At 43.3% G+C, this 11,719-nt stretch overlaps 1 protein-coding gene across 1 annotated transcript in view; it reads right to left on the reverse strand.

Moving 5' to 3' along the window:
• ATP10A (ATPase phospholipid transporting 10A (putative)) overlaps positions 1 to 11,673 on the reverse strand; it is a 118,833-nt gene extending 107,160 nt beyond the window's left edge. The window contains exon 1 of the mRNA XM_026854895.1: positions 11,063 to 11,673. Within this exon, the coding sequence (XP_026710696.1) occupies positions 11,063 to 11,505 (443 nt within the window). The 5' untranslated portion in view covers positions 11,506 to 11,673. The remainder of the gene's footprint in view (positions 1 to 11,062) is intronic.
• Between the last annotated feature and the right edge of the window lie 46 nt (positions 11,674 to 11,719).

Here is an 11,719-nt window from a genome sequence, read left to right on the forward strand (position 1 = left end):
AGAATAACCATGGGGAATTTTAGAAAAATCTTACACTAAAATGCTGAATAAAGGCTTTCAAGGGGAGAGTATGTGCTTCAGAGACACTATTTCTGTCTTTATCATGTTAGATTCTTCTTCAATACTTCTGTTTGAAAAAGGAATAAATGTTTTGGACTTAAGTTTTCTCAAGAGTTTTATCTTTTATCTTGAATTTTTTAAAGATCAAACTGATTTTTTAACAGTTTTGAAACCAGGGTAATAACCGATAATTTCTACCTGACTTATTAACTGAAGGAAAAATCAAACACAGACAACCGCCAAGCAAAATTAAAACCACATCAACAACCGAACACTTGGCAAATACACAAAATTCATTGGTTGTGGACTTCTCATCCTAGACTACGTTTCAGTGCTAGTTTTGTTAGCTCTACATCTAGCGCTACACTGTCAGGCTGTGGATCCTATGCTGCAATACTCTTTGGCAGATGGGTCTTACACACATTTTTCTGGCATGAGCTGGCAGATGTCCCACTCCAGGCAGAAAAGCTATTTCACTGCTAATAAGTCAAGTTTATTATATAACATGGTGGGACTTAAAAAATGGAGTCCACTGTGGTATTCCTCAAATTGAAGGGGTATCATGGATTGCTCAGTCCACAGCAAGGGCTATTTTAAACTGGTCTCCTGGAAAACAAATGGGGCAACTATTCCCCAACATTGGACATTTCTTCCCCAATGTTGGTCACTTTCAAGATTCAGCTGGACAGGGTGCTGGACCATCTTGTCTAGATCGTGCTTTTGCCAAGAAGGATTGGACCAGATGATCCTTGAGGTCCCTTCCAACATGATATTCTATGATTCTGTGAGATTAAACATCAGCACTACTAGACTGATAGTTGGCTCAGCTGTGGTACAGCTTTTCTGTTGAACTTGCATTTTGGAAAGCTCCCAAAGGATCTGACAGAAATAGGAGCTCACAACAACCATGACCCCATCACAAAAAGCAGATGGACACAGGGAACTGCACTGAAAATAAATGAGAGACATGTAAGGAAAACCTGACAGGAGACAGTACATTTAAACCTGAAAAATCAGGAAGACCAGAATGTCAAATGCTGTAATCAGATGAACAGAAATTAGGACTTTCAAAAAGCAAACAGTGGCATGACATTTTATGGTCTTGCACCTCACATGGCTACATGGTATCTCTGCATATGCCTGGGTCCCCATATCCATAGACACTAAAATTCCAGCACAGAAACTGACAACCAAGGGTAAATCAGTGATACTCAAATTTAGCAGAATAATTTCACCATTGATGTCTCTGATTCAATCCCTGATCACCTAAGCAGTATCGCTTGCAGGTTTTGACATCTGATCCTACTGGACATAAAACATAAGCCTAATAACCGTATGTGATATCTGTGAGATGCCTGACAGTGAAGCTCCACTTTCACTCTTACAACAGCCATGATTATGTCAAACACACAACTGCCCTCTGCATTTTAAGAGACATGGCTTGTAAAGTGGTTTTAGTTGACCTAATATTTAGGTATATTTAGGCAAAGAGAAGAAAGCAGAATTAGGAACCTCCTCCCTTATGTTTCAACACCTCTCCCTAAAAGCTGCATCTGAGGTTAAAGAGCAAATAAAATTCCAAAATACCAAGATTCTTCACATCAGGTGGGCAACCTGAAAAACTCCACAGAAGTACAAGTGTAATCAGTTATTCAAAGAGGAAAACAACTCATCTCTTACATTGTTTCTCAGCTCTGAGATAAATTATATAAACGCATTTCACAAGTATGAACAATGTTAATGGTTAATGCTGAAGCCAGAATATGGCAGGAGATGAAACAGTGGATACTGGGTTATCCTCTTCACTTGACAGATGAACATACTTGCATCTGTGATTCTCAAAGCCTAGTTCCTAAATAAATCATTAAATATACTGGACAGGACAGGCTACTCTTCTACAGTCCAAAAATCATGTGGAGCATTAACAGGAATTAAAATCTATCCTGAGTTTACTAATGGAATTCATCTTACCTGAACTTAGCTGTATAAGCAAGTTATCTAGTTCAGCTTCACCTGTATTATCACTGGACGTAGGTAAGGACCTCCTGATTCAAACTAACCTAATGTAAGTGCCTCAATTAAACTGGAAGGATTTCCCCCTCTCCCCCGAAACTGTTCAGTGCTCTCCACTGATTGTGGCACAAACATAGATGACTTGGTCAGACTGGACAGATGCCTTTTAGCTAAAAGCAAGAGGAAATAAATCTCACCTCACATCCCAGAAGGAACCTGACAAACTCCTTCAGGAAATACCCGTGGTCAGGTCAGAGAGAACCTAATTAGCACCTGAGAGGGTTTCCTGCCAGCCAACTACAAGTAATGTCATATGCAGAAGAGCTAAGTTGCTAATCAGTCTATCAGAGGTCAGGCACCACTATCCATGCTTCTCTGATAAAATACGAACATATGATAGTGAAGGAAGATCAAAATGCTCTCAAATGTTTAGATAAAAACAATATATGTCTTTATTATGGTAAATTGTGTAAGATAAGCTTTTTCTTCACAGCTTAGCAGGTATGCAGCAGAGGGAAGTATAGCAAGGGGAAGCTAACAGTGAGAACATAGGAGTTCTAAAAAGGGAGAAAAAGAAAATACAGAAAGCATCTGAAACCCCAAATATAAAGGTAGACCCACACAAAAATAATGCACTACAACTGCAAGATCAGACTTAGGTGTATTAATTTGATTTCTTACAATCTACTTTTGCCCAAAATAATGCACCTAATGAACTTCCAGCATCTTTAAGGGTTTGGCTGCTAAATCTGCCTGCTAAAATTTGTCCACTGGCATCTATTCTGAGGTATCTTACTCCATATCTGGATTTCAAGTGATCCTGAACATGCTCACGGTTGTATTTAGGCAACTGCTGTTCAGCACTTTGTGTGTTGGCCTCAATATTTTGGAAGATTCACAATAGCCTGACGGAATGACTTGTTAGTGAAGAAACAAAATCAGTTAACATAGCCAAAACAGGCATATTCAGGTTGTCACTGGAAGACAAGAAGGTGAACAAACAAGGGACAAGCATACAGGTATATGGCTGTGCAATGTAGAAAAAGCCTAGCAAGCATAAGAAACATACAAAGGTAAAAGAACTATGGCTATAAATGCTGCCACTTCATAATAGACTTTCCTTCCAAAAGGTCAAAACTGAAACATCCATCAAAACTACAGAAATACCAAATATTCTGCAATAGTGTTCACACCCTCAGTGTTAATACAATAACAGCACAGATATCTAAGAACTGGAGCACAGATGTCAGTCAAACATTTCAACTCTTCCTTGAAGTAGGTCAGTATTTCCAGGCAACCAGAACATAAAAACAAAACAAGTGACCTCTATGCCTATTATAACAAATCTCCAGCAGAGTCTGGGTTTATGAAATGACAGGGCATGATGCAAATGTTGGCCACTTGCGCTGGAGAGACTGCCCTGTTTGTCACTATAGAGAAAGTGTGATCAGACAAGAATAAAATTGTAGTAAAATAGCAGAGGAGATGGCAGATGTTTCCCACCCCTGAATTGCAAGCTTTGCCCCTGAAAATACCACCCATACCAGTTCAAGACTGTGCTTTGACCAACATGGCCTTAAGGATGTAGGCTGACCATGGCAGAGATCTTCACCTCCAACAGTCTTGAAACAGAATAAAACATTGCTCCTGTTGGAACAGAAACAGGTGGTAGTTTGCCAGCTCAAATTCCCACACAGCAAAGATTAAACCAGCTCATTCAGAAATATAGATCTTTCTCAAACTAAATCTGAGGCTTGCTTTACCAAATCTTTCAGAAGCAAAGATGTATTTGTATATGTACATTTCCTCAGTTGAGCGCAGTATTAGGGCCACTCAAGCTCCTGGGACAGGATGTCACCGTCATGCCCTTTGCACCTCCTCTCCCCTCCACACAACCCCATGCATCTACCTAGAAAAAACTATATGCTAGCATCTTTCACACATTAGTGTTGTGGCTGCATTTTTGATGTGGGTCAACTTTTGTGCTTGACATACACCAGAGGAAGCCGCTGCTCATACCTACCCAAACTTATCAGTAACAGATCAGTGTCCTGGCTTTTAGCATCAAGTCAGCTCCTTACTTTATGATTATGCTATTCACTGAAATGCACTTCCACTGGCCCAGTCCGTGGTGACTCCCACTGTCTTGCTTCCACATCCTGGTGAGACAAGGTGAGGCAGAGTGTATCATCGCAGGGTAGCAGCAGGGTTCGGATCGTGTTTCTGCTGCGGATCTCTTCTGGCTACAAACACAGCTGCATTAGTGCCAACTCCCAAATGAAAACACTGAGGCTGAAGGTAAGCTGTGGAAACTGGTTTGCATCCGCAACTATGTGAAATGAAACAAATTGTTCTGCTTTTCATGAACTTAATTGCTCGCAGTACATGTGATTGCTAAAACCAAGCCCACACAACATAAATCCTGCAAATTGGGCATAACCCTGAAGCTATCCATTTGGCTTGCCAGCTGCATTGCCCTTACTCTGTATATACACAAAAGTGCCACATACCCAAAAGGCCTGGTGTTGCAGGGAGAGTGGAGAGGCACCTCTTAAGACTGCTCTTGGGCAGAATGACTACCCTGCAAATGGGGAGCATGCTGGATTACACGACAAGGGAAGATTTGGCTCTCGGACTTCTGCTGCTGCTGTGTCAAGGTAGGCAGCCTGTCCATCTATAAGGGTTCTGTAAACCTGGATGAGGCTTCTGAGTAAGTTCTGCCTAGTGGCAGCGACCCCTCTTCCTTTCTCTAATTTTCATCTTTCTTATCAGCCAACATTAATCAGAAGGAGGAAGAAAAACCACAAGAATCCATTTAAGGAAGATTTAACTTCATTCCCTGGAGTCCCCCAATATTCCCATAGTAAAATTAAGGCCTCCCAGGCAGAGCTAATACATAAACTTACTAATAAGTACTTTTGGACCTGGTCTGCTAGGGGGAGGAATGCCCTGGCTAAGTTTTGCCATGACAGCTAATAAGCAGTTCCATAAAATGCTGATCTATAGCATGGCTGTCAGGGTTTTCAATCCTGGTTTTCAGTTCTGCTGACTAGATGACACGTGGAAGGTAGAATTTGGAATCACAGTATCAGGCAGAGTTGAACAATACATGCAATTCTTTCCTCTTGTACAGTTTCTTTGCAAATTACTCTGACAGAACCAAGTAGATCTGTTATTATTTTGGCCACCTCTAGCAATAATCATGACCTCAAGATAATACTGACACACGAGAGCAAGCTGTCCACCTCTACTTCTGAGTTGTGGTCTGCTTAGCACAAGCTATGGTGTCTCTGCAGACTGCAGCACCTATCTGCAAAAATTAATCTGGGGACATCACTAGGTCTTTCAGTGGAGATTAACAGCTTCTTCTCTGGCAGTTAGCCAGAGGCATGTGAAACAGCCTACAACTGCTTTCATGACACCCTATACAAATTAAAGAGCTTAGTAAAAAGACGCAAGCATTTTTCTTTTCTGGTAGCAAAGCTCAGACACTTAGAAAATTTGCCCTAGACTGAATAGCAAATAAACTGCATACATATAGCTGGACAGACAGATAGGTTCTCATGCACAATGCAGCTGGCTAAATCTCAGAAGATTAGCACAGACATCCCTTGCTACTAGGATAAACCCTACTGCAGAATGAAATTGCTCCCTATCAGTCTAACAGAAAAGCCTCTATTACGTCTCCCAGTGAGTTTACTCACTTCCAGCCAAGCCCAAACTGAAGCAAAGGATAAAGACACAGTAAAATGAACAGAGCCGCACCCCTCTGAAACTCAAGGAGGGAACACCAACTTCACCAACAGATTCAGACCACTACTTTCTGTTTTCAGCTTTCTGCGCACCAAGCTCACTCACAGAGGAAACTGAGTAATCCCAGGTAGTTTCCTTTTGAATCGCATTTAGTGACATTTGTGTTCTGGAAGGGATGAGGCAAGCTTATTTCTTCTGGGTAAGAAAAGTCTCACCCTGCCAGCACATTCTGGAACAAGAAGCTACTCTGGTCTATTTGGGTAGTAGTGGGAGATAATCACAACCCAACTCCCCAGGGACTGGTGTTGCCAGCAAAATAAGGCACCTAAGAAGTGGTTGCATGGAGGGTCATCATGTGGCTATTTTAGAGGCCAATGAGAGGGATCTGCTGTGCCCTTGTGAGGATTTGGTAACACTGATGTGTCTTTTTTCTCCAAGGCTGAAATTGCTTTCACTGGCAGGTTAACAGAGGGGAGGAAGAAGGGAGCATATTTTGGAAACTCTGTGAAACACATTGCCCACATCAAACTCTCTTCTCTCCTCCTCTTGAGTTTTGCAGAAAGAAATTAACATTTAATGTAAAACAGCCTGCTTTGATAGCTGCCTGAGTGCCCCATTAAACATTTTCCACACTTCAGGGGAGACAAATATCCAGCCGTAAATTCCAATTTGTCATGGATTTTTTAAGTCACAGGTTGACAGAAGCAGCAGTTATCAGTCTCTGATCAGTATGCAGAGACCATTACACTCTTAGCAATATTCTTCAACAGACACATCAGAGAGTACATTTAAAAAGCAAAGACCTTTGGTTTTGAACATAAGGCTCCTAGAAAAAAGTTAGAAGAGATTATTTCACCAACACAGCACTGAGTCAGTAACAAAATGTAATTCCCTGCTGGATGAGTGCCATTATTTGTTGTGATTGTAGTTATCACTATTCATCTTCTACTTACATACAAAGTATGGTATACATTTACATGGTAACAGCACACAGAAAACAAAGTCCCTGCTTAGAAGAGTTTTAACACTTCTGTTCCACTGACAAATTTAGTTCTATCAAATATTTAACAGTGGCAGCAATGTGTGCATCCTGGAATTATTTGGAGCAAACATTTACATGTGTGATCCACAACTCCAGCCAGATCTGGTGAGCACTCGAGGACAGTAACTGCAAAGAAAACATCACTTTTCCATCCTCCAAGTCCAAGATAATAATGCAGAAAAGTAACCAGCCAAACAAGATTTCACCATTAAGATTGTGAATTTGTAATCTCCAGTCTTCAACCTCCATTCCTGGCTGATGGATACAAGGAAGAGGAACAAAGAGAGGAAATGAAGATGATCACAGGTTTGCAAAGGTTGTGCACACAAAACAATTCTCTGCAGGCTGGGCTCTAATGCCTTTGTAACTTCCCTACATTTAAACCAACTAAGAAAGAGTTTTGGCTGTGATCCAGCATTCCTAACTCAATCACCTGCACAGAATCTAAATTCTAGATGACCTGTAAAACTGTCCTCCTAAAGTAAAGCGCTTAACTTCCTCTGTATTGCCAAATGGAGAGGTGCCCTTAAAGGCCTCCAGAGATAGGCTCTATTAACTTCTCTTGGCTGAGAAACGTTCCCTCTTTGCCTGTCAAGACCCTGACTGCTCTTACAGGCTGACCTGCAAACTTCATCACAGAGCAACACAAGTCTGCAATTCGCCAGTGGGTTTCATTCCTCAACATATGCTGGCAATTCAAACTCAACAGCTTCTTTCAATTTATTCAAAGAATCAGGTCTCTTCTCTTTCTACCATCTGACTCTAGAAAGCAGTATCTTTTGAGGGACTCTCCATGGATGTTTATCCAGAATTTCTACATGAAAGCTGTCTTTCTGCGAAAACAAGCTGAATCTCTCTTCAGCTTTTTACTTTAGGTTGCATCATCCTTTGCTGTTCTATCGTCTGATAAGTGTTGCCAACTATGAGCCACTGAGTCATTGATTCAGCGGTGGCTGTATGAGAATGGGTCATCTGAGTCCACACCACTGGGCAGGCGGGAGGAAGAAGGCCTAGTCTGCGCACCAGCTGTCAGGCAGTCAGTGTAGCAGGAGAACAGTATTTTCTCCCAGATCAAATTACTGACATGATCAGCCTGTGTAGGCTGTTCCAGAGGATCTCACAGTAGACACTGCTTGCATGCTGTTGAACCTCCTCCTGATGTGCTGGCCTGTGCAACCGTAGGCTTTGCCTACCCCTGCTTTCTCTCTGTCCTGTAGATCTTGTATCATTAATTGCTGCTCGTGTCTAATAGGGGATGGGTACTTCAGCAGCCAGGAAAGCAGCACATGGGGGGATATGTGACAGAACACACAGGATGCCATGTGAACCTTTCCTCGGTCACTAAACAGCATATAACATGAGCTGGAGGGCTTTTCTCCGCTACTGTGAAGCAAAAGTCCCCGTCTCAAGTTGCTGACTGCTATAATTCACTGTCATTTGTTGCAGTCTGTGTTTGAACACTGTGGTCCATGTTTGAGGTGATTCTCTTCAAGCTCTGTGGGAGGCTGTCAGGAAAGGGAGCCCATTACAGCACAGAGGACCACCCTGGTGCTCGGATACACACCTCGCAGAAGGCCTCTTTTGAAGCTGCAAAGTACTGTCCAGCCAGAGAAGAGTCGCTGCTCTCTGGCAGCCCTAGAGGAGCACACAACTGCAGCAATGTTCATTAACCTGCCCTACCTACAGAAGCATCTCTTATCGAGGACAGCATTTGCATCAAAGTCTGCCTCCATAGCACCACAAGGAAGTGGCAGAGTTGGGGAGAGAGAGAGAGTCTGTCTTGGTCCAAAGGTGGTAAAACTGATAAAGTGATCAGCATAAACCGGATGTGGGGAGAAAAGCTGTCATTTATCACTTCCTAAGTTACATTTATATACTTCAATAATTTTCCAGAACTAAAGAGACTAAGGAAGCAAAGTAAAAGTTGTGGTCACGTCCAATCGCTTGTGTTTCTCCCTGCATGATACCTTTCTGAGAAAACAGCTTTTCTAAACTCACACCCAGCAACTTTCATGACCTTGATACAAATCTCTCAATCTTGGTTTGCTGTCACTCGAGTTAGCAAGAATCTTAATCTCCAAAAATAGCAAGTTTCTAGTCCCATCTCACTCACTGGGGCTGGAGGATTTTCAAAAAGGTGACTTGGTAAAGTTTAAAAAAGGCTAAAAACGAAGGGGGCACATTAAAAAATATTTTAACCTGTTTTGTTTCTATTTTTTAATCGTGGGAGGGAAGCTTTTCCTAGGGACTGCTAGAAGGTGGAAATAGGTGAGCTGCTACCTGGGACTAGGCATCGTTCAGCTCTGCTCCCAGCCAGAAAGCTGTGCGTGAATAGGTGACCGAGGTCCTAAACTGCCACATTTGTCGCCCTGCAGGGATTAGGCTGACATGTGCCTTTCATGCAAATGCAAAATACTCCCAAATTAATCTGTGTGTGTGTCACTCAACAGTGATCTAAACTCTGCAGTAGAAAGAACAATTCTGACTTTTACTCTGAAACAGCACAAGCATTACAAAGGGCAATGCACTTAGCTGGGATTCCCAAAAGCACACAAAGGTACACCTTTTCTCATAGTCATGTCTAATTTTTGGCAGCAGAGAGGCATATGGAAAATTGCATGGGGGAGAAACATTCCAGAATTAATATCCCAGTGCTGGTATTTGTTAATAGTTTGAACAGCTTCTGTCTTTTCAACCTAGGAGACATGAGAACTTATTTCTAAACTGATTTTGTTCGGTAAAGGCTAGATTAAACAATCCTCATTATCACTATTTTACTTTACTGCAAAAATAGTCCCTTACTAGCCCTCCTGACATCTCCCTCAATGCCATATGTTCTCAGAATTAAGGACAACTATAGGCAAGCAAGGTGCTAGGCACATCCTTAGGCTAGCGATGCCTATGTGTGTGATTTGGCTAGGTTATTTTTTGTTTAGTTTACAGAAATAAGGTCATGCGTGCGTATCTACTGGTGGGGGAATATCCCAGGGTGAGATTTCTTGTGTGATACGAGTTTGTGAAATACCAAGCTGAGTCTGCTGATGTTGAAAATGCAGACTATTCTGAGTTCTTTTTAGCTTTTTTTTTTTTTTTTTTTCTACGTGCCTTTCTTCCAATAGGAGAGTTGTTCTCTGCCTCGGTGCTTACGTCAGCCCAGAGGACCCCTCCCAGACAGGCTGTGGAATCAGAGTGTAAGCTTCTTGGCACGTGTTTTGTTTCTGTTAGACTTTAGAAGCATCAGAAACAGAAACCTGCTCTCTCGGAAAAATATATTCTTCTCTCAGTCTCCAGACGACCTTAGCCTTAGCTACTATGAGATGACTATTTGTCACTGAGAGAAAAGCAAAACAAAAATTCTGTAAAACTGGATTCTGAGCCCATAAGTGTTGATGCAGAAGTCATTTCAGTCTGATTTATGGATACCAAAGCTGTGCTCTAAATGTATAGCCCAGATCATTTAAAAAAAAGTTAAATTCTGAAGAGATATATGACCTAACACTCCATCCACAAGCACTGGGAAGTAGCAAAGTCACAGGGAATGATGACACTTGAAACGACAAATAAAAAGTTTTCACTTAAAATGTTCAACAGAGTGTCTCATTCTTTAGAAAAGCAAACATAGTTTAGGCTCACTAATTTGCATGTCATGAAACCTCAAAGACCTAACTCAAATGCAGTAGCCTCCAGCCCCTGTCCTTCCTTCACTCAGTGGAGATTTAATAGCAGATTACTTGAGTGAGGTTGTATATTGCTATAAGCAATTTAACGCTGAAACTATACACTGGTGTAATTGACCGCTCACAAGGGGAAGTGTTCGCATAAAGGCTTGCAAATCAAACTCTGCTTGCGATGCTTACATTCACTTGGACATCTAACAAGCCCAGAGCATATGCACAGACCTATGAAAAATGTTGCTTACTTATAAATCAGTGATTTACTGTGGGACCCCACTGATCAGAGCAGATTCACTTTCACCCGAAGGTTCAGGACTGTAGGAATTTCCGCAGTTCTGAGTTAAGAAATGGGAAACACCAGCTCCAGAGGCAACTGGAAGTTTCTTTGTGCTTGGAGTGGAAACAAAAGCCCTTCCACAACCGACCTGCTTCCACGCCACCGCTCGCCCAAGTCCTCATGCTCAGCAGGGCCACCGGCTGCCACCACTGCGCTCCCTGTCCCCCACCCGCCCTGCCTCACCTGCTGTACACCAGGCACTCCATGTGGTTGATCTCCTTGTCGGAGCGGTAGCGGCTGTAATCCTCCCACAGGTCCTTGATGGCAGTGACCGCCAAAATGAAGAGCACAGGCGCCAAGGCCAGCTCGGGCTGGAAGGCATTGACGGCTGGCACGAAGTTGAGGAGTGCGATGAACACAAAGTAGACGTTGGCCAGGCGGTGGAACTGCTCGAAGAGGTTCTTGGGCAGGAAGGAGAGCGCTGTGTACTTGGTGGTCTTGAGGCGGTTGCTGGCCAGGACCGTCCTCTTGGACTTCTCCACCTCGGCCTCAGGTAAAAGCAAGTTGGAGCGCACCACCCGCGTCTTGCTCTCCTTCTTCCTCCTCCGCCTCCTCTTCCTCTGCCTCTCCTTCCCCTCCGGCAGCACCTGGGGCGCTCCCTCTCCCCCTGCCGTGCCCTGGGACATCGCTGCCGCCCTCCCAAGCCGCCGTCGCCCGGGCAGCGCGGGCAGCTCCCACCGCCAGGCACGGCCCTAAGTTATCATCCTCCGCCGCCCGCCACGCTCTCCTTTCCTCTTCCCCTCCGGGGGGGGAGGAGGGCTCTCTCAAACCCTCTCCTAACCGCTCTGCCGGGACCTCGCTCGCTTTCTCCTCCTCCTCGGCCGGGGAGGGGACGTGGGC

Source organism: Athene cunicularia (assembly GCF_003259725.1).
Source record: "Athene cunicularia isolate RWA chromosome 1 unlocalized genomic scaffold, athCun1 chr1_part1, whole genome shotgun sequence".
NCBI classification, from domain to species: Eukaryota; Metazoa; Chordata; class Aves; order Strigiformes; family Strigidae; genus Athene; species Athene cunicularia.